A 26181-nucleotide genomic window follows, 5' to 3' on the forward strand; every position below is an offset into this window, starting at 1 on the left:
CCTTAGGCCCTAACCGGTGTAACACAGAAGCCAGATTACCTGCTTGTCTATTAAAAAATATCACGAAATAGATATATAAATCTTATAGACCTAAAAAGGTTGTAGCGCCTGTTAATATAAACGTTATTTTTACATTTTTTATATTTGCTCTAAAATATCGAACAAGTGAAAATAAGGACAATTAAAATATGTTATAGAAAGGATATGCACGTGTGAAAATTCAAATCAGATGCATATGCAACTTTCTCACAATCGAGTATCCCATATCGCACCACAACTCACTCTTTGTATTGAAGACGCACGGGGTCCGCCATGCATCCGCGAATATACAATGTAAATACATAATTATGTAGGAATAAAGTAATTTCAATGACATTTCTAAAACGAGTCAGTGAAAGGCTTCTATGGAGTTGCTGAAAATGGCTACAAAGTCATTTTTTAATTAAAGTCCATTATCCGACCCAAATAAACCGACCTACTATAACTTAACTATACTACTATACTATAACTATTGTTTAATATCGCGATTCACTAATACCAATCTATTCCATTAAGATTTGTAGGTGATTAAAATTGAGGAGAATTTGTGATTTTCATAAGTAATTTCAGCAATGGATTCAAACGTGTAAAACAAAAAAAACTTGGCGATTAACAGTGGCGGAGAGTTTATTGCCAGTTCTTCTCTTCCGTTCTACGCCCTTGATTTGAGAACTGGCAATAAATTTAAAATCAGAAGCATTTAATGTATTTTTCGACGTTCATAAGTGTACATAGTACATATATGAATAAATGATTATTTGATAATTCAATTTCGATTCCTGATGCAATTTAGTAAACCGTCTTGAATTTTCGTATACTTTGCTAAAACGATGCTAAATATATGAAAAGTGACACAAATTTACGAAAAACAGATGTAGTATGTGACCTACTTTGTAAGTATCGCAATACTGAGAGAATACTTTGTTAATATAAAAAGATCTTTACTTATATCTAACCTCAGGGTTCAAATCACAATAAATTATTTATTGAAAAATTCGACTGAACATTTTTATTCCTTTTATTTGGAAAATAATTTTGGGCCTCGCCTGCACACCTTTGTTGTCTCAACGCCTCTAGACCTCTAAATCTGACCTCGTCTCACCCAACTAGCTTCTGCCTGATACATCACTATCAGGTGGTTATTTCTAATTCGCAGAGCCATCAATCCTTATTGTTTTTGATTCGTTATGATCAAGCATGGAACGGTTCTTGCTACTCCAAAGGTCGACGGTAAACTAAAAGATAGGTTGCTCTCCTGTTAAATATGGCAGGAGGCTCACCTGATGTTTAGTGATACCGCTATAGACACTCACATTGCCAGAAGGTTCGCGACTGCGTTACTGGCTTTTTAAGAGTTGGTACGCTCTTTTCTTGAAGGACCCTCGTTCATTGGTTCGGCTTATTATTATAAACATTATATCATTTTGTGCTACCTGTTGTGTCAACTCTTAGGCGTGAGGTTCAACTACACAGGCGATAGTTAAAGATTAAAGTTGGTATCTGGTGATAAAGGTGATCCCAAAGCTGGTACTTTTATCAACGAATAAGCATCTGCCACAGGGACCACAAATTTTAAATTTGTTTCAAATCCTTTAATTTTTTTGTATTACTATGGACGTTTATACATATTTATTCTCATTACAGACAAAAGACACTTACATGAGAATTTTACTATATAATACTAAAAATTTAACACGTCAGTAACCCACTGAAGAGCTTCAAAGATGAATAAGCGAAGTAGAACTTGGGTGGACTTTCATTTACGTAGATAACTGGGATCACTCAAGCGATGGTCTTTTAGTCTTAATTGAAATATTTCCAGGCTGTCTGCATTTTTTATATTTTATTGAAGTCTGTCAAACCTTTTTTACCGTTATTGGTTCTATACTTATGTAGAAGTACATTATGAGGGCATCGTGAACTGTGCTTCTGAGTTTAATTTATTTTAGTGAAAGTAATGTTAGCTTGTGTATTTAAAATTTTGTAGATTAATAAGCTGTATTGTATTGAAATAAGAAAATTTTAATGTATATTTTTGTTCGGTATATAACGTTTTCTTCGGGTAAACGTGTGTTTTTATATTAATATTCAGCTGGATAGGCCCAGGTGCATTTTACGTGTCTTGGCTCACTCGCGCCAACTATTTCTGAACTTACAAATAGCAAATGCCAAACACCTATTTACTATTTAAATATCCATTTAATATAATTTTCTATAATTTCTAGAACAAGTAAAATATGCCAAAGTTTTAGCGTGTATTATAAGCGTATTTATTAGTAAGTATTATAAGCGTGGCGATTATCTAAATAGGAGTTACGCCACAACAGTAGCAAGATATAGGCACTCCCTTCAGCATAATAAGGATATTCATGATTATCATAATTCACCTTGATAATACGTGTTTAAGAGTTGTTCCCACAATAAAATGTATGCTCCTATTTACTGCACCTTGCTGATAGATCGGAAACATTCATTCAACTGCTTCTAAATATGATAAGAAGCATGGAGTGAGAGAGTGCCAGTTCTGCTACGCCCTTGATTTGAGAATTGACATTGAATTGGAATCCTTTTCAATAGCAAACAATAAGTTTTTCTAACGAGCAACTTTTGGGGCGGTGTAGAGAACCACCGATTAGCCAGCAGATCAAGCGCCGCAAATGGATAGGCCATACATTCCGAAGGGATTCCAATCGTATCCGTTCAGTCAATCAATCCGTTCCAAGCAGACGCTTGATTAGAACTCGCAAAGAAAGCGGAAACGTGGCCGTCCCAAGCAAACCTGGCAGAGGAGGCAAAGAGAGCGAGAAGGAACGAACGCGAAGACTCAGTGCGGACTCCTTCCTCCCTGGGTTATTAGATGGTAAGTAGTAGTTAGTATTTAATTTAAAGCTGTAGCCCGTGATATACAGTAAGTCCTGCGTATCTTCTGTTTTCTGTTTCGTATATTTTGTTTAACAATATAAATTAGGCTTTGAATGTTGTGTATGAAAGTGGAATATGTATGGTTGTAAAATTATTTATAAAGAAGTTGAAAAACAAAAAAAAACCTTCAACGGTTTGACTTTTTAAAATTTGTGCATTTACATAGAAACACACACTGGAAAGCCTTATTCCGTCACCCAGCTTCTAAACTTAAACAGAACTAATCTTAAAACATTAATGACAATTAAGGACCATTGTCTCCTTAATAAATATCTCTTTGTCCTAGGCGCGACAGACAGCCCCATGTGCAGAGGCTGTTTCAGCGCAGAGGAATCAGTCACCCACGTAGTCCTGGAATCTGAGGCTGTGGCTAAACAACATGCAGAAATCCTCGGAACAGTGAGGTCGCTCCGTGAAACTTGCGAAGTTACCAAGAGTCCTCTGTGCTTTTGGAAGCAGTTAGGCTGGGTTAGTTAGCCAGGACTTTACGTACATCGGACCTACTGAGCGTCTATGTGCAGAAACCGAGTCCACAAACCATACCATACCATACATAGTCAACCTATTAAAGTATCTGAAAAATTAGCCTAAGCAGTCACTGGATGTGCTGTGCTAATCAAGGTACATGACAAAATCTTAGTTGTACATTGAAGTGTTCCGCCAATCATACGAAAGTCTAATTAATTAGCTATTACTTACATCATCTCCTTTCTCAAGTGTGTTGAGAGAGGCGAGGGAAGCCCGAGATCCCGTGTGTTGTTGTCTTCTTAAGGCACGTTCTGTCTCCACACATTGCGCCAGAGGGACTCCAAAAATGCTCCCAGTTGCTTCTGCAGAACGGAATTTTCATGTAACTAATAATCACCAATCTTTGTTCCCTTTGGAGTAGAGACTGGGTGTTAAAGTGAACGCTTAATAAAGATATAAGTTGGCGGTGACTCTAGAGTATACTATATAGTATAGTAGAGAGTATACCTCAATAAATAATTATATAAACATCTTAACTAAAGGTATCTCAATGTTTAAACATTTTGTCGTCGATAAAGTTCTCGCTCATTCCATTATAAAATGTATAGAAAAATTTCAAGTAATATATAAACTAAAACCGTGTTATTTTTAAATACACAAATATACAAAAAATAAATCAATGGCGCTACAACCTTTCTAGGTCTGGGCCTCAGATTTCTGTATCTGTTTCATGATCATTTGGTAATCTAATAGGCAAGCAGGTGATCAGCCTTCTGTGCCTGACGCACGCCGTCGACTTTTTGGGTCTAAGGCAAGCCGGTTTCCTCACGATGTTTTCCTTCACCGTACGAGCTAATGTTAAATGCGCACATAGAAAGAAAATCCATTAGGCCCAAGCAATTGTGCTTATCCGAGGGAGGTGAAACGTTTCCGCACAAGTAGCATCCCATACCACAGCTTGTTCCAATCTCCAAGTGCCTCCATGTCATAATCTCTAACCTAAGCCGTGTTCTAACAAAAAAAACTAAAATTTCTATCCTTTGACTAACAGTATTATCAATTTGCTTAAAATCTTTATTTTGCATATGTCAGAAGCGTTCTGGAGTATGCGAGTGTTAGCTGGTATAAATATAAAAGAGCTGTAGAAAATATACAAAAAAAAGGTTGGTAAAATTTCTTAGTTTTAAAAAATATCAATATTTCGATAGGTATGCAGGTTCTAATATATATTTTAATTTAGACTCATTAAAATGCCGGCGGAGTCAGCAAGACTTGCTATTTTTACATGATATTCTTCATGAGTTGGTGTCATAGTTAGATATAACTTGAAACATTGGCGAAGACAACAGCAAATAGGGGCTCCATTAGCTATCGTTAATTTCTCTTAAAGCCTCATGCAACAAGATACACAAAATTGTTCCATGGGCCTCGTACGAAATCGAATTACCTGCAAAATTCACCAATGTTTCGGGTTTTATCTAACTATGACACCAACTGTGATCATATTGATATTTTCCACCTCACGAAAGAAGATGTGAGGATATATTTGAAGAGGCGTGAAGAATCTGATTTTGTTTAAGCAGTAATTTGATACATTAAATATTATTTGTTGTTTCAAATGTTAAATATCCGTTTTCTTAATTTACAACTAATATTTTGTCCAATAATGTCCTTACCTGTTTTCTGTTTAATACATATTGTTTATATATGTAATGTTGGCTTTGTATATTGTCTAAGTGTTTTGTTTTATAATATGTATGTTAGCCGTAAGATTACTTATAATTAAATAAATACTTAGACAGTCAATAACTTATATTAATATTGGTGTGATAGTTCTGTAAAAGATTCATTCATTCTTAGCAAATTCATTCCGATGGCTTACTTAAATGTAACAGGAGTCAAACGGGCAGAAGGCTCACCTGATGTTAAGTGATACCACTGCCTATACACTGCCGTCACCCGCATGAGCCGAACTCTTCAGAATTGGTACCCTTTTTGCTTGAAGTCGAATTGGTTCGGAAATACATAGGTTTTCATCAAGCGAGTTATTCTTGCAATCAAATTTAACTTCATAACTAAACAATATTTATGACGTATCAATCCTCATCATTATTTGTGTAAATATTGATTATAATTTTCAAATAAGACATCATTTAACATAACCTAACCTAATATCAAACCTCAATAACAAATTGGATTTGTTTCAATTTGGGGTGACTCTTGCCGTGGTCGTGGCTTAAGTGACAAGCGCTAATTAAAGATTTAAGTTGAGTTGAAGGTCGCAATACAGCAGGAAATGCTGCCAGCGTTAAAGGCTGCCATAGGGACCGATCTTTTTTATAAATACTTTGTAGGTTATGAAAATTGTAAATACAAATTATACCTAACTTAAGACTAATAAGTAATTTAAGTTTAACCTAATTTATTAAAAAGGATATTTAACATAGTTCAGTATGTTCATAGTACAGTGATTTAAAATTTTATTAGAGACTAAACCCGAATTTTAGTCTCTAATAAAATTTCTTTTTAACCATAAACCAAACTTTGACCAAATTATCTTCTGATTCCTGTATCTGTGTTCTGTGTCGGGACCCGTCATGCAAATAAATAAGACTTACGCTACACTACAATCGACCCATAATGTAATGAAGTACTTAGTTTCTGTAGTTAGACGCCCATTTGGTCTGTAGTACATCAAGTCCTGGCTAATTAAGCCTAGCTTCTTCCAGAAGATCAGAAGTTACCTGAGCACTTGACAATCTTGTGCGACCTCACTGCTTCTGTTCGTTTGGAAGCTACAGCTACGCAATCCAAGACTACATGGCTGACTGATTCTTCTGTGATGGTACAGCCTCTGCACATACTGTCTGTCGCGCCAAGGACATAGATTTTATTAAGAAGACAGTGGCCTTAATAAACCTTTACAGAGATGTCTCACTGGTCCGAGGATTTCTGTTCATTCGGAAGCCACAGCCACGCATCCGTCATGCAAATCCCATGTCATGTGGAACATGATAAAGGTTGCAGCTCCTTACAAACGTTGTGTAAAACAAAAAAAACTTGGCGATTAAAAAGAGTGGCGGAGAGTTTATTGCCAGTTCTTCTCTTCCGTTCTACGCCCTTCATTTGAGAACTGGCAGTAAATGTAAAATTAGAAGCATTTAATGTATATTTCTTTTTTTTTGACGTTCATAAGTGTACATTGTATTACCTATACGAATAAATGATTTTTGCCTTGACTTTGCATCCTGGACTGCGGTAACTGATTCCTCCTGACTCCCTGAAGTCACGGCACATACTGTCTATGGCGTGAAGGACAGAGTTTATTAAGAAGAGCCCGTAATAAAATATAATCGCCCCATAACCCATTGGTCCAATTTCGCGGAAGAGGTATCGCACGATCTAAAAGCGCGCTCGGCATTGTGCAAATTTAGCGCGCTCATAATAGTTCGACGCGAATAGACGGTGAGTATCACCTAGAAACGGTTATTACCCGTGAAAATATGTGATTACCGATTACAATAGCTATTTATTTACACGCCACGCTGTAGGTATATAGGTCGAGAGTGAAATTCAAAATACAATTATGCTATGAAACATTTTTATGGTCCTTTAAACTTAAAAATGTTGGTGGTAACATTCAAAAGAATGTTGGCGGATTTTGTTATCGTTCATGGGTCTCCCCATGAGAGTTATAAGGACTGGAAAATGGACTGGTGTTGCAGCGCATTTGTGTACACTAGGTGAACCTCAACAGCGATAAGCCGCCGTGTCCGCGTCAGTCTGGAAAACGTTTCAGGGTTCATAATTCAAGGTGTTCCTAGTCTAATGATTTCCCACTATGTGTTTTTCTATAGCATAGAGAGACAGGAGCCTATACGATACGGTTCCCACTGCCTCGCAATCTGCGTAAATGTGATCGCCCCGAAGTCATCAGTGTGAGCATGTCTACCAGACACATGCTGAAACTGCAAAAGCGTGGCAGTCCCAACGTCATCCCAAAGGCGGTATTTACGCTCTAGGCACTAAGGCAGCTTTCAACTAACCCATAGTATGCTGGTGTAGAAATTAAAAGCCTTAAAAAATGTGTTTTTTTTATTTTAGCTTACATCCGCAGTATCGCGTGGATGTCGCGTTAAATTGAACTAAAACCCTCCTCAGGATTCTCTCTGAACATAAAATAAAAGTTATTCTATATGAAAATCACCTCTTTATAATTTTTTTTTTAAATAAACAAGAAATCTTCTCATAGTGACAATTTTTTGCGTTTTATCTAACGAGAATAAAATAAAAGATAGAACAACTATATGAAAATCACATTTTTGTAAAATATTTTTTTTATTCAACAAGAACAAGAATAGTGAGAAGATTGAAAAGGATAAAACCATTTGAACTAGTGAATTAGTGTTAGTGTACTTTAATATTAAGTGCTAAACAGTGAATGAAAAAATGAAAACACAAGAACAGAGTGTCTTCCCTTTAATAGAGACTATAAGTAGCGTTATTGGACACTTACTTATTACAATCCTTTTTAGTAAATTAGGTTAGACTTAAATTACTTATTAGTCTTAAATTAGGCTAGATTGTAATGTTCCATGATGTCGTAGTAAAGACACATGCATATAAAAAAAAAAAATTCAACAAGAAATCTAACAGTGACTAGACTATTTATTTTAGATTTAGTTGTTTAACCTAAAACAAATCTAAAAACAGTTATAACGAAAATTACGTTTATAAAGCAAACTTTATTAACTCAAAACCTCTTTTGTTATTCATTGCCAACATTCACGATATATTTTTATACTGTTTACTTGTATCACGGCCATTATATTAATGTTCATTATGGAAAAAGTTACTATCTAGGTCAAGCTGTCAAGAATTTTGGGTCGTACCCGCACAATATCACTCGCCATCTCATTCTTTCACTTAACGTTTAATGTTTGTTTCTCTTTCGATCATTAACACAAATTATTTTCTGGAATTCAGCATTGTAAAATTCGTAGCGGTTTTGTAATACAGGTTTATTCAACAAAGTGGTTCGAATTGTCGACGACCTGTCACTTTTCCGCTAAATAAACACCCTTTGTAGTTACTACTCTCTTCTTAAACACTCTCCTTAAAGCATCAGCTTGTATCGGAGTACTAGGCATATCAAATGACAATCAGTTTTGCGGTCATTTCGAAGGCTACGTTGAGCATAGAAGCTTGCTGTGCTCAGCAGGGCGAGACGGTACTTCACTCCGGGCCACTGCTTGCAACCCTGTAAACTGCAAATTCGGCTCCACATGGAGTACTGTTCTCACCTCTGGAGAGCAGCTCTCCAGTACCAGCTCCTTCCGCTTGACCGTATTCAATGAAGAGCGATACGAATTGTCCACGAACAGTTATTTTCCTACATCTCTTGGCGTTGCGAAGAGATGTCGGTATCTCTGCATCACTTTAATCTAACCTACAGCTGACTTCATCCTTGGACGTCGTTCCACTACTGAGCTACTACTTTTTTAAGGTATTTTTTGCTGCGCATCACCTATATGTGGAACCAGCTGCCCGCCGAGGGTCTTTCAAGAAAAGAGCGTACCAATTCTTAAATTACCGGCACTCGCGGTCCATACCACTCTGGGATGGAGTATCCATGGGCGGCGGTATCACTTAAAATCAGGAGAGCCTCCTGACCGTTTGCCCTCTGTGTACAAATAATATTTTAATAAAAAATATATATTGTATATTTTATCTACCAAAAGCTTATCTAAAGTCAGGCTGGCTTTAATCGTTTTAAATTGCAATAAGGAAAACTGTCTACGGACATTTCCTATGTATTGGCGAAAGTATGTATGACTAGAAACCAAAGAATTTGTCGATAATGTTAGGCGCCACGTACACACGCTATTATTAGACACACTTTGTATGTGAGCAGTGTCAGTCATCACATCTTGATATATGAAACAGTTTGAACGCACGTTTGTTGTAAAATTAGCTTTATTGTGCTATAAATAGAGGCGAAATTGTAGAAATTTTAATTACATTTTGACATTTACTAAGAAATCATAACAGTTGTATCTTCGTTACTATAAGAGTTATATCTGGCAATGTGAGTAAGTGTCCATGTGCGGCGGTATCACTAAACATCAGGTGAGCCTACAGCCGGCAAACTGGCTGGAGGCTGCTACATAAAAAAATGTATTTTTATTATAGTGTTAACACAATTTGGAAGAGCGATATTAGTGAAAATTTTCCTCATACAATAAACAATTGTAAATTTTCCACTAAAACAGTCGTATATCGTTTGAAAACCAATAAAATCCGAACACTGTACAGTCGCTCGGTTAAATTAATAGATCATTTTGATTTATTAAACGACTACCACCTCGTAACTTATGCCCGATTTTTATAACCAAGGTTTTCTAATAAAACAGATTTCTAACAGATAGTTACACTAATGATAATTGAACAATACATACATTACATAGCTTAATCCGGTTAAAAAAGTGTTTTCTTTCAATACATACATATTTATAGATGGCAAACGGGCGGCTTTCGGTGGATTTGGGAAAACTGATGAGAGTAAATTTTTACGATGCGCGCGCACACCGTCACAAAAAACCGACACCCTGAAGTATGCTAACTTTTGAAATAAAAAATGTCAATTTCTTGAATTATGTACAAATACCTTTTTGTGGCAAACGGGCGGCTTTGGGAAAACTGATGAGAGTAAATTTTTACGATGCGCGCGCACAAACTTTTGAAATAAAAAATGTCAATTTCTTGAATTATGTACAAATACCTTTTTGTGGCAAACGGGCGGCTTTGTGAAAACCGATGAGAGTAAATTTTTACGATGCGCGCGCACAAACTTTTGAAATAAAAAATGACAATTTCTTGAATTATGTACAAATACCTTTTTGTGGCAAACGGGCGGCTTTGGGAAAACTGATGAGAGTAAATTTTTACGATGCGCGCGCACACCGTCACAAAAAACCGACACCCTGAAGTATGCTAACTTTTGAAATAAAAAATGTCAATTTCTTGAATTACGTACAAATACCTTTTTGTGATAATTTAACTTGATAATAATGTATTAAACACCTTTTTTCTATTGTTAGTATCGTTATTTCTACAAACGTAGAATAAGGCGAAATATAAGAATTTTAAAAATATTTTTATCTTGTTACGCCAATGAAGTAAAACTTCTAACTCGTGTACATAAGTTCACACATATGTTTTTATCTGACCTGACCTCTGTTCATACCTCCTTTCTCTTGGTGCACGTTACAACTCTATGGCTCCGGTTTTATCTTCTACAATGACTATTAGTCTACCATTATATAAGCAAACTTTACAGTCAACTGGCAAGCTATTCAGATATTATGTAATGTAATAAGAAACTGTAGTGGTCATAGGTTTCCATGCAAACAGCATGTATATCTGTTTAATTTGAATGAAAAAGACTATATTATAAATGGTTATCCAAGGATTATATAAAGGTACCTTTTTCCTTGTCGGCATCCTTCCGACTCTGGTCAAAGAAGCCAGTTGTGAGCGCTTTCCTCTTGAGAAGGTACGCTCTCCGCTTCGGTTTTGTAGTCACTGCTGACGTGTTATCTGTGGATAATTTATATAATATTAAATTACCGCTATAAGGTAAATCTATTTACGATAAACTGGCTGGAAACCACAACTTCTCCCGCATGGGATTTTTTGACAAGATTTTTGGAGCTCAGATAAATAAACTTCAAATTTGAAATCTCTCTTTTGGGGTTGGGTTTTGAGGTCAGTTACAAATTAAGTAGTTTAACTCAAAGTGATGTCGTTGGAAATAATATACAGTAATTTATTTAAGCGTGTATATGTCAGGTATATCGTGAATAGAAGTCACATCATTTAATTAAAATATATAAAGAAAGATAGAGATGTACAGTGGGATGACGAGCGTAAGGATGTCAGTAGGATGTAGGATGTAGGGAAAAATGTTCTATGTTTTGCTTAGTTGACTGATCGAGTTTATTAAGCCTACCCACATTTTTCTCTAATAATTAATCTTAGTTTTACATATTAACTCAGTATGTGAATTATGTATGCAATTCTTATGAGAAATAGTTATTCTTAAACCGGATAAATGCTCAAGATAGAGAGATGGAGCCGATTGGAGGAGGTCCCGGCTCTTTAAATAGTTGTATATAACTTAGGTTTGTTTTGTAAACAGTTTGTCTCAAGGTATAAATGAGGTGTATGTAATTAAAAAAAACCCGGCTCCTTATCTTTTATTTTTGATTATTGTTAATTTATGTGTTTCTGTGTGTGTGTTTTGTTAGTAATAAATGTTATGTCTATGTCAATCAAACTAGAAAGATTAGGTTAAGTTTTTTTTTCCAAAGTAATCCACTCTGACATAACTCTCACACTGCTTGACTGTATGTTAATTATTTATTTTTCTATAAAGTCTATAGTTGCAATATTTGTGATCACCATGTATCTACATAATAATGTAGTTATCTGCTGTTGTGTATTGTTTTTAGCACAAATACATGAGTAAATAGCTGTACAAATTTGAATTTGAAATTCCTAACCAAAGAGGAGGTATTTGAGGTCAAAGTGGTCAGTACGACAAAACGCCAATTTCATATGTAAGGGCCTAATATATTAAAAGAAACAGGGATCCCTAACAAAAATGCCATAATATAACCCACGGTTTACTATTATCCATACAAAAAACTGTCATCGCGTGCGTTGTGGAAACTATTGCTCATAGAACAAAAAAATCAATATATACAAAATAACCGAACAATGTATCCATGGGCAAATGTATGTTGGCCTATCCCGAGACCCGAACTCCAAAACATGAAATTATTTTTCTGCCTCAAAACAAAACTACGTCAAATGTTGTGTATAGGGAAGTTCTACAAATAAATCTCTTCTCTAACATTATAGAAGAAAATTTGCATTTTGAATTTTTGTTTTTATTTCCAACAATTAATAATAAGCTTAAAATTCGTGGACTGAAAAAAAATCTCATTACCTACTTAAAATCAAGAATTTATCAATACCTATACAGTATTTTAAAATTTACTTATGTCGGACTTTCTACGTAAGTCATGTTACGAATTTGTATATTCGTTGAGTAAAATCTGTATATTGATTAGATTATGAATATGTGTATCCAAAGCAGTGTTGGCTTAGTGGCTTCAGCGTGCGACCCTCATCCGTGAGGTCGTAGGTTCGATCCCCGCTGTGTACCAAAGGATTTTCTGTCTATGTGCGCATTTAACATCCGTTCCAACGATACAGGGAATCATCGTGAGGAAGCCGGCTTGCCTGTCGACGGCGTGCGTCAGGCGCAGAAGGCCGATTACATTTTTCGGTTAAGCGCCATCTTTTCCTTGATGGTTAGATTTGATGAGATTCGAAGCCATTAATAACAAAAATATATAATAACGATAACAATGATAGTAATAATTCTATTACAATTAATGAAATTCTGTAATAATCTTAGTAGTAATAAGGTTAAAAAATTATGTTATTTGTATTCATGTCTACGATAAAAGCCTTTTGTTAAACTTTATTAAACCAATTTCTGTAAAGTTGCATATAGTAGATCATTTTTCGACAAATAAAGTCATAAACAAGTTTCACTTCTTACGTGTGTACACTAGTACACGCACATGTTTTTGGAGTTATTACTCAGCGAATAAAACTACGACCTATCAGAGCAGCGCAACTTCATCGAGTGACAATATTACTCCGTTATACATACTTACGAGATACAATAACAGACACAATAAAAATACTAATAACTTTTATTTAAATGTAAAATATCCCAGTGTAAGTCATTAAACAAAGATTCGTAGTTCGATATTTGTTTTGAACGAGTTTTATGACAAACTATTTTGGTACTAGTTTTTTTATTGAAGGCAACGTGAACATTGTAAACAATGTCGACACGACAAAACACGTTTTGCTGAATCTAGATTTACAGTTGTTAATTAAAGGCAAAGTCTAAATTCCATTAATAGTGAAAAGTACAAAAACTCTGTTGATTTCGTAATATTTGTTATAACTATTGTTAAATTGGATTAAAAAACGCGATATTGGTGTTACAGTCGGTGTACTGAAAGACTTCTAGTGAAACTTCCATTACTTATAGGTTGGCCGACAATTAGGCGTAAAGTTATACCTTCCAAACAGACAAATATACAGTATTAAAAATATTCTTAAACAACATAATCATAATTAAAAGTTTATTAAAACAAATTTTAAATGTTTGGTCTCCGTGGCAGGTATACTTTATATTTAAAAATAATTAACTCTGATAAATAGTTAATACTAACTTAATATGTAATACACACAGACATAGACATTACATTTATTACTAACAAAACACACACACACAGAAACACATAAGAATAATAATAGAGAGATAACAATTTTTTTAAAGAAAAAGCTTTAATTGTGTAATGCGTGTGTGCTGTGGTTGTAATTGGCCCTGGCTCAGCATTATGCTGAGCTGCAGAGTTGTACCACAGCGCTGGTCATTCCGCCAGAGACCACAGCATAATAGGTGCCGCCCTACTACATAAAAAGCCTACGAGGTGCCCGAAAAGGGCAGTCAACATATACTCATACTCACTCACCCATAGACAACCATTTTTAATTAGTTTTGTGTATTGCACAGGTTCCTACTTGTTATAAAGGTGACGTGATAGAAAATAATTACAACATGCATCGCGACGTGTCACGAAGATAATGCAGTGGGGATAGATTATATTTAGAAAAGCGAATTCCGACATTCCTGCTGTAATACGATACACCTGTATGACCTGTTAATGTGTTTATGGATTCCAAATGTTTTCGGTTATTTCAATAGTTTAAGGGCTAAGTAAAAGTTATGAATATATATACATAGGCATCGCGTGGCAAGCTAGGCAGAGGAGTAATAAATCTAATTCCTAAAAAGGATTTACCTAAACTTAGAGTCTGACGCCGGGCCCGGGAGAGAATTAACAACTACTCCGGAAATATCCTCATGATATTTAGCGACCCACGTCATCTCTTGTGATAATCATCTTACTGACATATTTGACAATTCTATGGCAGAAACTTTTCAGCTGCGATCTGCGCTCGAGCAATTCGGAGAATTCCAGTCTCAAGCTCCAGACGGCACCTGGCTCTTTCGAAAGTGGGACACTCATCGTTTAAATGAACCACCATTTGGTTGTTTCGTCACAGTCACACACGGGGCATGACTCCAGTCGAAATCAGTGAAAACATCTAAAACCCCGTGACAGTCAATTAATAAAACTATTAAAATATATCTATCACTCTATTATGATGATAGATGGGGATATTTGAGATAAATATGTTGATAAGGTGATAAATGGAAAACGGGTTTATTCCGTGATTGGACTGGATTCAATCACAATTCAACAAAACCTGATATTTCTTTATAATTTCTCATCCCCATATCAGCAGAGGATTCGATATTTTATTAATTTTCAAATGGTGGTCCCTCTGGTGGTTTAACTATTGCGTTCATGCATCTTTCCCTAATATATGACCAAGGGGCCGATGGCTGACCATGCGTTATACTTGTGAACGGGTGCTACTTGTGGTGATTGAATTCGTGTATGCGGTGATATTAGTTATTTCGACTGTATTTGCGTGTTGTTCCCACGAGAATGTAAGTGCGTGCTCCTATTTCACCATGCCTCCTGCTGATAGAGGAGCTTTGACAATCTGAGCCAAATCTTTGTTTTTAATTAATTTTATTATTATTAATTACTTAAGATGTCATGAGGAATATGTTGTAATGGTTGCAGCTCCTTACAATGTTAAAACAAAAAACTTGGCGATTAAAAACAGTGGCGGAGAGTTTATTGCCAGTTCTTCTCTTCCATTCTACGCCCTTGATTTGAGAACTGGCAGTAAATGTACAATTAGATTTTTTTATTAATGTTCATAAGTGTACATTGTGCTACATATATGAATAAATGATTTTGAAATTTGTTAACAAATGTAAAAAAAAATCAAGTGATTAATGGACAGCCCCTAATGTTATCTAAGCCCATGTTTTAAACGATTCAAGTCAGTTGTTACCCAGCTTCAAGCTAAGTGTTTCACTTAACATATATCTGAACATATCTACCCACCACCGAACTAACTCAAGGTATTGCTAATAGATTTTAATAGCAACGCTTTTGAAATACTTTATTTTAAATAAAGGCGTCTAAAGACACATTATCAATCCATATTTCAGTGGTTATCATAACATTTCGATTTCACGCGCTTCAAACATATTTGATGGACATTCGTTAAATCATGTTGCCAACTCGATAAATGGTTACCGTACACAAGCGATATTATTTTTATGTCTATACAACATTATCAGAACTTGATTTAATTTAAGTTCACGACAAGAGCTGTCGTAGAGCGGATTTAATTTGTATTATTTATATTAATTTCTTATTGGCTGTCATATGTTTTTAAAGGCCGGCAACGCACTCGAGAGTCCACTGACATAGAGAGTGTCAGTTACTTTTTATTTTTCGTGTATACTTTTTTAGGTTAGTTTGTTTTTTTGGACCTGTTTGGTTTTGTCTTAATAACATGTAATATGTATTTTTTTCTACATTATGCTGTCATTAAAGCTACACTGGCCCAGGGACAAAACATTTTTAAATTTGTTTATATTTCTATTTCCCTAATTATTATTACTATTTAGGTTAAGGATATGGCATATACTGTATATTTTTCTGTTGTAAACAAATAACATATATATTTGCCCTAATGGACAAAAATACATAAAAGTTTTTGAGCCAAAAAAATAATGAGAGTAAATTATTAGGAGGCACGCGACACCGTCACAAAAAACCGACGCCCTGATGTTAGCTATAGTCAAATTTTTTTACCTAGATAATGCATTATAATAAAACTTTCAATGTTTTAATATCTTTTTTCTATTGTTAGTGTCGTTTTTTCTACAAACGTAGAATATGTCATAAGATAAAAATTATGAAAAAAAAAATTATCTTGTTACGCCAAACAAGCATAACTTCTAATGCGTGTGCGCACATGTTTTTTCTGTCTTGGTCAGCAAGGACTCATCTGAGTCGACCGGTTTCTGTCCAGCTCCTCTCTTATAAAAGTAATGACAAGTCTTTCACTTGATTCATGGATCTGGTTGGTTAACGGTGTCGAGATCTTTGGCCTTCTGTGTTACCAACCATAAACAGTTGCTCAATGTGGTTTTAAAAAAATCTCTCTTCATTTCTAGAACATAATTTAATTTGAATTTGATCTAACCATATCGTATATGCGTTGTACGCAATTCCACAAACGATTATTATACCGTAGCTACTATGAACTGTTTATGCATTCCTTGTCTGATAAACATCACACGACGATAGCCAGACAAAAAATCATCCAAATTTATCACATTACTGTTGAGTCTGATCGATTTTTACATTATCTTCATTAGTGTTACGTTCTTATACACATTGTTAAATGGTCCAATACAGATCAGTAACCTCACACAGGGCATTAACATTGTCTTTCCTTCATTTCTAAGGTTCAAAATAAGCAGAATTTTCCGAATTCCGTCTGCAAAAACCAACCTAGGAGTTGAGGCTCTGATTCGAATTCTTCGTGAATATGACAAAATAAACTCTACTCATCCAGAGCTTGATATAGTTGGTAGTGAGCTGATCGATTTACTGTGTCAGATTAAAGATCACTATAACATACGTATGTGACGCTAAGAGAACATATACTCTAGGGTTGTTAGGTGCCTCTATCTGATCTGATCCGATATTCACGTCACGCAATTTTTGGAGATTCTTGACCCCTCCCCCCTTCGTGAAACGCACCGTAACTTTTTCTGTATCCGATAGTAAAACGTTTCGTGATCATCCCCAGTGTCGAAAATAATATTATCAATAACGCGTATTTAATCCCAACGTTTTACAGGAGCGAACCCCTAATTCGTTACGTAATACTAGAACGCTGCCTAATCCGCTATTTTTTTTAAAATTAGAAGTAAAAAAATTATAGTTTTTTTTTACCTTTATTTATGATTTGTAAAATTTATGCTTAACATAATTGTCATGTATCTTAGAACAGATACAGTTCTCAGTACTACCAAAGTAATAATGCGCATACATATTGTTCCACTTCACCCGAATTGACTCCTATTTGTTTCGAACAAGGTGCAAAATCCAAGTGAATACGACTACTGGCGAAGATATGTATGTGCGTTATTAATTTGGGAGTACTGTACTCTAGATATAGCATTATATATGATGTGGTGTAATCTAATTAGTGTTTAGATTCAAATATTATATTAACAATTGCTCCTAAAGTAAGGTACGGTCATTAAAGTCAAATTAGTTCAAAACTGTTAGTGGTTAATACGATTATTCAACTATCTGTCAAGATGTCGCCATTTTGTCCCTGTTCCTCGTTCCTGTCATACCCAGTCCGTCATACATACGTTTATTACAGTATAAATTACAAACTATATTTTTTCAATTACATGAAATTTACGGTAAAGGTAAATATTACAGAATGTACAATTAAAACGACACACTTCCAACTAATTTTTTTAGTCTTTACTATTTTTTTCAAATGTGTGCTTGTACTAGTGTACACACGTAAGAAGTCAAACTTGTTTATGACTTTATTTGTCGAAAAATTATCTACTATATGCAACTTTATAGAAATTGGTTAAATAAAGTTAAATTAGATAAAGTTTAACAATTATATACAGGCTTTTATTATCGTAGACATGAATACACATAATATTTCATTTTACCTTATTACTACTAAGATTATTTCAGAATCTCATTAATTGTAATAGAATTATCACTATCATTGTTATCGTTATTACACATTTTTGTTATTAATGACTTCGAATTTCTTCGAATCAACCGTGGTAGGGACAAGAAAAAGTAGGCATATAACGGAATAATGTGACGCGTTACCGAAAAATGTGACGGTAAATTTTGTTCCAACGCCGATAGTGAAACTTCACTTCAAAATACTCATTCGCATTTCTGTAAACAATAATCAGAAAAAAAAGAGTTTACAACAGTGCAGTGAAAACACAAACTGACACACAGTAGTAATAATAACATGTAATGGAAAACAATACGCCAACATTAAAAATAATTTTGGTTAAGATGATCAGCAGAACTCTTTCCTAGTGGGTTCAGCGTGTGACACTCATCCCTGAGTCAAGTAGATCAATGGACTTTTTGGGTATGTGGGCATTATACACACGAACGTGAAGGAAAATATCATGAGGTAACCGTCATGCATGTACGTCAATCTACGAGTCACAGTAAGGTCGCCAACTAAAATTCAATAGGTTTCAAAAGTGGTTTTTCTACCATGACTTTCGTTACAAATTAAATATGGCTAATGAAAGGATTATATGTAACCTCCATAATTATTTTACTGGTCTAGTATATGTATTATGTAAACGTTGTCATGTTCTACATTACCTAACGCAGTTAAATAAATCGATAAATAGCCTTTATTAAGAAATTGACAATTCAAAGAACTTTTCAAGACACACCCCACATATACACCCTCACGTACAGACCCGTTTTTACTTTTGTAAACTTATTTTTACGAGCTAGGGGATCGGATAGAAAATGCCGTGGATTTATTCAAGGGTTTATTTCTTTATAAATCAATGAGGAATTTATGGGCACAAATTAATTGCAGGGATGCACTAATAACACACAAAAACACAGTCACTAATTACTTCACTTATGCACACTTCACACAGTACTTTATCACTTGTAATCACTTTATTCGCACTTTATCGCTTCGGTGTTTCGCTCTTGTTATCGCATTCAAAACCAAAGGCCTAATCGCGTTTCGGCTCGCTTATATATCCCTGGGAATAATTCTAAACAATATTCGAGAACTTTCTAGGCGGGCTTGCTACTGAGTAGCGATTGCACAATTCTAGAACGTCCGCACTCTGTGTCTCTTTCGCACGTTGCTCCGTCCTTGTCGTACGCCGTTCTAGAGTGCTCGTCTAGTTTCGAGAAAGTTCTGATCTTCTCTCTCTCTCTCTCTCTCGTATCATTTCGTCCTTGTCTCACACCTAGAAAGTTCGGTCTAGAATATTCCTTCATCCGAGGGGTATACCTAGGCCTGAAAACGCCTGAAAACGGGTCTCCTGAAAACTGCACCAATCGACTACACATGTTCTGAAACTGACTGAAAAAAGGTTTCAGCTTCCCGAAAACTAGGGTAACATTATGGAAATTACAATTTTCTAATATGTGATTGAACCTCTCCTGAAACGGTCAGAAATCATATTACAGCCTGCTGAAAAGTTCTCTAACTAGTGGGAAAATCTAGAAACATTGCAGTCGACCCGTCTTCGTAACAATATTGTATATATTATGTATTCAATCGTTGGATATATGTTAAGTATAATTGTTTTTTGTTATATAATTTGTATACGCTGTAGGGTTACTAAATAAATAAAGATTAACCCGAACGAGATAAAGATCCAAGAAACAAAATCCGGAAAGCTTTCAAAAGGATATTTTCAATATTTTTATTTAAGGCTCCGTAACGTGTTGCTTGCGGGACGACGACGCGACCTGGTGCAGTGCCAGGTGGGCCTAGCAAACGTAAGTAAGGGAACTTTTTAAGGGCTTGGAAGCGGCCTTTCAATGGGTTCTAAAAACAGAGTTACGAATCCATACTTAATTGTAATTAAGTAATAATGTATAATATTTTGGAAAAAAGGCTTTATTGTAATTATTATTCGATGATTAAAAACGTTAGTCTTTTACAGGTGTCGGTGAACGTGAAGTCTAGAACTTTAGTACTAGAACTAGACCAACTAGATTGGCACCCATTATACTAACAATAAAATATCTTTACCTATGGTTTGGTTTGAGACCTACATTACCAGTGGGCTCTTTTGAATGCCAACTCAAAGTTAAATCCTCCTACAATCAAATTCTTAATCGAAAATAATCTCTTAAAATCAAAACATCACGCGACCTCACTATGTTGCCAACTATTAAATATTTACGTAAATAGCTTATAAATTAGCTAAATCTTTCGATCATTTGTTCTTAGAGAACTTCCGAACAATCAGACTAGTACCCAGATGGTCTAATACTTGCAGTTGCATCATCGGACGTCAAGGCAGTATACGAAATACCATCTGTATCACCTCGACGTCCATCGTCAACTGAGCGTTTCTTAAGGCAATTTCTGCCAACGACCGTGTGGTGGTTCCACTGAAGTATTTCCGAACCAATTCGACTTAGGGTCCTTCAAGAACAGAGCGTAACAATTCTTACAAACGCAGCCCTATGCCAGCAGTCTAGTAGTGCAAGTGTACACTAATAGTATAAAAAGGAAAGATTTCGCTTGCTCCGGGGAACAAAGTCGTAAAGCACAGTTACGACTCTTTTAATGTTTTTTTCTCATTTTTGACTTCCTCGAGTGTTGTACTATAACTGTAATTTTATTCAGAATTTTCGCAAAACATTTACGATAAAAATACACAATGATGTCTTTTTTCAACAGATTTTGTTTGTGCATGTTAGTAATACTTGTTTATGTAATTTTACTTTAGTGTAACACAGCAACAACCATAAAGATAGTTTTAGTTTCGATTGTAATTCTACTAAATAATCATAAAGGTTAATACGACAGTTTAAAAACGAATTAAGAGTGATAACTTCTTGAGTGGTACTTTCATCAAGGTCATAATATTTACGAGAAAATATTGGTAATAGATTAATTTCTAGCTATTGTCAATATATGCTATTTGTTATGTCGTCTATAATTATATTAAAACGGTGACGTAAGCGTAAACGCTTTTACTCTTTAATGAGATGAATTACTCTAATAAATATTATTTTTGAAAAGGGAGATTGCGATTCAGACTGATTGACAGATAGTAAGAACGAGAAAAAATACAGGCTATTGGTTGGTGTAATCGTTTAGTTACATATGAGAACTTTAGATGTAATTTCTGTCTCATAACGTCTTGTGCAGTGTGTGCAGATTTTTTATTTATTTATATTATCATTAGCAGGTATAAAGTGTGTCAACAGTGTAAATATAGATATACAAAAACATGGAGTGATCATATACTGGTACATGATTATTTATTGGGGCTTTTACCTTAGTAATAATTAATATACAAAGAAGTTTCACTACTAACATGTGAACTTTTTACGCGCGCACTTTTTTTTTTAAACTAAAGCTTTCTTTTGTTTAAAAAAATATAGATTTTGCTTTTACGACTTTGTTAACCGAGGCAAGCGATTTGTAATAGTTTTTAAATTTACTTTGGTAATGAATAAACTTAAGAAATGTTTCTGCATATTAGAGTGCTTTTAAAAATTATATCACTGTTCTATGTCGAATTCTCCGATTAACACAGACACAGAAAAGCAGAAAAGGACAGATCTAGCCGAAAGGCAGTGCTAGCCATCTATCAAACGGGAATTAGTGTATTGGATAAATAGGATAAATCAAGAGGAATTGACAAATCATTAAACAACAACCAATCTTCTTTCGAAGGTATCATATTTTTTACTAAAAATGGCTGTTTCTGTTTTCTAGGGAGGAAGTTGTCAGCTGTTGGAGTTTAGATTGCCAAAGTTCAACCATCATTTATTTATTTATTTACTGTGTTAAATGTTACAATAAAATACCATGGTTTATACGAAGAGATTCGAAGCCATTAATAACAAAAATATATAAAAACGATAACAATGATTGTAATAATTCTATTACAATTAATGAAATTCTATAATAATCTTAGTAGTAATAAGGTAAAATAATATAATTGTATTATTTGTATTCATACGTCTACGATGAAAGCCTGTACCACAAAGAACGGTTCGGTGGCCGTCGATACACAATTTTATACTAGAATAATAAGTGAGTACATACCTCGTTACAATATCTTCTTACCAGGAAGAAAGGCACACAATTTTATCAGCCGTAAGGATTTGGAGAAATTCTATTAGTTTGGGAACAAAGAGAGGTTAGACTGATGCTAATACCTTGTCTCACGATAGTTCTCAAAAACGCACTAAACACTCACTATAAAATTCTAAATAGTGGACGTAACTATTATCAATTATAATTAACAAAAAGTATCAAAATAAAAATGTGTCTAACGTAGCCCGAGTAAATCTCAACAATGACTCAACTAACAAATGTGACGGCCGTGAAAAAATATTTGGGATCACCTTCATCAAAAATTATTAAATTGAATTTATGTATTTCGAACAAAGCCTTTTGTTAAAATTTATCTAATTTAACTTTATTAAACCAATTTCTATAAAGTTGCATATAGTAGATAATTTTTCGAAAAATAAGGTCATAAAGAAGTTTTACTTCTTACATGTGTATGCTACACGCACACATTTTATTTATAATACTACAAACTGTAATTATTTTATGTTTATCTCACACACTGTTTTATTATTTTTTTGATTACTCCTTAATGTATAATATTCTACGGGTTCCATGTTTGTAAATATGTGACGAAAATATATACTAACAATTCAATAATTGACCTGTATAATAGTTGTATTTTTAGGAGACTATATCTTCACATATAATTATTTAACTAATATATGCTAATTTAAATCATATTTTAAAAGAGTAAGTGCTGAGTTTCTTGCTCATTCTGCTCCACACGAAACTACCTTTTGGAAGGGGCAACTAGAACTATCTTTATATTTTATTTAACGTTTAAAAGTGCCATTTTAGGTGGTCTAATTGAAATAAATACAGAGCTGTGTTGACCTAGTGGCTTGAGCTTGCGACTCTCATCCCTGAGGTCGTAGGTTCGATCCCCGACTGTGCACCAATGGATTTTCTTTCTATGTGCGCATTGAACATTAGCTTGAACGGTGTAGGAAAATATCGTGAGGAAACCGGCTTGCCGTAGACCCTAAAAGTCGACGGTGTGAGTCAGGCACAGAAGGCTGATCAAAAATCAAAATCAAAAGTTTTTATTTCAAATAGGCCTTTGCAGGCTCTTATGAAACGTCTAGTTGCACGCTTCCAAAAAGTGGGTCTCATGGAGAAGAACCGGCAAGAAACTCCATGGACACTCTTTTCAACAATGGTTTAGCTTACAAAGACTCGGTTACAATTGTAATAATCGGCTGAGAAGTTTATATAATGCAAGGTATACAGAGATTCTATACAATGCAAAAGAAAATTGAGTTTTTACTACTGAGATCTGATACTGATACTGAGATCACCTACTTGCCTATTCGATTAACAAATAATCATGAAACAGATTCAGAAAGCTAAGGCCCAGACCTAAAAAGGTTGTAGTGCCATTGTTTTTTTTAAATTGGAATAAATGATTTGACTTGACACCCTTGTGCGTTACTAATCACATATTATTCTACAAAGAAGCTATTAATAATCACTGTACGAGTACTAATTGCTAACACTATACCTATCTAATAATTAAAATGATTTAAATATTGTTATCTGACGTCATGCCTTGTCACAAGATGTCGCGTGACGTTTGTATGCGTCATGTGTGTTTATTTTAAGCGCCGTGTAAATAGAATGTGTCGCTCGTCAACATTTTATGTTTAAACCCAAAAGTTACTGGGTCATCTGTATATCTAAACTATGAGTTTACTTACAGGAAGCTGTTTTTATTTTATTGTAATTTATCATCTCTCGACACATTTCTGTGTTGAATATTAAATAATTATTTGGCTTTGAGTGTCAGTCCAACGCTCAGTGTGCGACTCCTGAGGTCGTAGTTTCAAACCACAGCAGTGCATCAATGGTATGTCCAAAAAGGCATGCGCGTGTCAGACATTTCTGTATCTGTGTTATAAAAACAAAACAGATACAGAAAAGCATAAACAAAAGGCTGTAGTGCTCCTTGCCTGGCAGAAGTCGTCTTCTATAGAGTAGGATCTATATGTTACATTTTCACATTTATATATTTGTCAGCTTAAACTTATTAAGGTCATTGAACTGAATTAAGCAAACGTAGGTATCCTAAATAGATTAAATATTATCTAAGTCTATCTATTTCACATGAATCCTGTTTTTTTGAAGTCGACTATACATTAGACCACCTGTTTCAAGAATAATTATTGCAGATATTCCTGGCGCGGTATCTCCTCAGAATACCGTGTTTTCTTAGTTTGTTGAATAAATCACCTCAGTTATTTCGAATAGTTTTTTTATTTGAGTATCACTTATGGTTCCTAAAGATACATTTTAAAACAAAAATTTGTATTTTTCATTAGGTATTAATAGTGCCTATTCGAAAAAGGATTATCGCCTTATTTATAAATCTATTAAAAACAGATAAAGCTTTATAGAGCTTTAATTAGAATAAAGCTAAAACTTTAAACAAACATATTGATAACTAAGAAGCATGAAGCATTATTTTTTAAGTAGATTTTTACAATTAACTACAATACACAATAGCACAAGATCACAGAAATTGTATTGTCATGGGAGATTTCTATGGGAGAATATAGACATGTTAAGATGGCAAATAAAACACAATTGGAAATGTTTTCCAAACAATTACTAAAAATCTTTTTCGACAAAGTATAAACGAAAAATATTTGTATATAACCGTGCCTGTTATATGCATGTCAAACCTGGCCACACACTGACAAACAAGAAAACTAACAGTATGTCAAAATAGTATCGAAAGCAGTGTTCTAGGTCTGAAATTGAATTCTAGAAAGAATTCTATTACTTCTAGTACATGATTGAAATGTAAATGGACAGGACACATTAAGAGAAAGGATAAACATGGCTACCTTGCTATGACAAAAGAAAATGAGGAAGACAAATAGCAAGATGGGAAGATGATATAAGTAGAACAGCAGGCCCTGTGGCTACGTAACGTTAGACACTACGAAGAATGGAAGCTCTTAGAGCAGGCCTATGTCCAAGGACAAGCTGTAAAAGGGAAATTAACCAGCTTGCCGATTCAATATTCGTGTTTATTATAATAATAATATTTTTGTGTACTAGGATAAGTATTTATTAGTATAAGAGCGATAAAGGCTATTATTATTATAAAATATACAATAGAGTATGAGTCTATAATTATAGTAAACGTAATAGGATAGTAGGCAGGACCATAAGGGACCCCTAGAAGATGTTTCATGAAAAACTGTATATATTTTTTAGAAAATGCGTAGACAGCTAAGTATCATTCTCCGGGTAACGTAAACCTTACCTTCAGGTATCTTGATAGGTGTGCCAATATTCAGCTGCTGGAGCCTCGCCAGCGCAGCCTGCTGCAACGCTCTCCTCTCCACCTCGCTCAGTGTCAGAAGGCTTGTATCTGTTAGCCTCACGCAGCGCCCGGCGCCATCTGTCCAACAACAGCTGCCCTGCACAACGCGTCAAGTCATCAAACTGAATAATCAATAATACATCTTTATTTTCTACTAGCTGCCCTCGCGAACTTCGTTTCTCCTTAATGTGGTTTTAGTTAGCCTTAATAGTGACAGGAAATAATAATTTCACTGTATTATCGTCACTATAATTTGAATTTGATTAACACTTCGGTCTAAGTAGCACAGGGTTGGCTATGCTAACACCAAAAATTAAAAAAGTAGAAATAATTGAATTTCACGGTATTGCGTTTACCACAAAATAAATTTAATTTATACTTCAGCCTCAATAACACGTGGTAATCATGATATTGAATTGTAGCTTATATGACACGTTTGTCGGTTTACCATAGCA

At 34.7% G+C, this 26181-nt stretch overlaps 1 protein-coding gene across 5 annotated transcripts in view; it reads right to left on the reverse strand.

Annotated features, from left to right (window-relative positions):
• LOC123717766 (rho GTPase-activating protein 6-like) overlaps nucleotides 1-26181 on the reverse strand; it is a 107031-nt gene that overhangs the window by 23913 nt on the left and 56937 nt on the right. For 4 of the 5 annotated variants that reach the window (XM_045673938.1, XM_045673940.1, XM_045673941.1 and 1 more), the window contains 3 exons: nucleotides 25667-25823; nucleotides 10915-11028; nucleotides 3661-3791 (listed from right to left, as the gene is read on the reverse strand). In XM_045673938.1, coding sequence (XP_045529894.1) covers nucleotides 3661-3791; nucleotides 10915-11028; nucleotides 25667-25823 — 402 coding nt within the window. The remainder of the gene's footprint in view (nucleotides 1-3660; nucleotides 3792-10914; nucleotides 11029-25666; nucleotides 25824-26181) is intronic. The other variant, XM_045673939.1, reaches the window with a different exon arrangement.

This window comes from Pieris brassicae, chromosome 13 (assembly GCF_905147105.1).
Source record: "Pieris brassicae chromosome 13, ilPieBrab1.1, whole genome shotgun sequence".
In the NCBI taxonomy this organism is placed as follows: Eukaryota; Metazoa; Arthropoda; class Insecta; order Lepidoptera; family Pieridae; genus Pieris; species Pieris brassicae.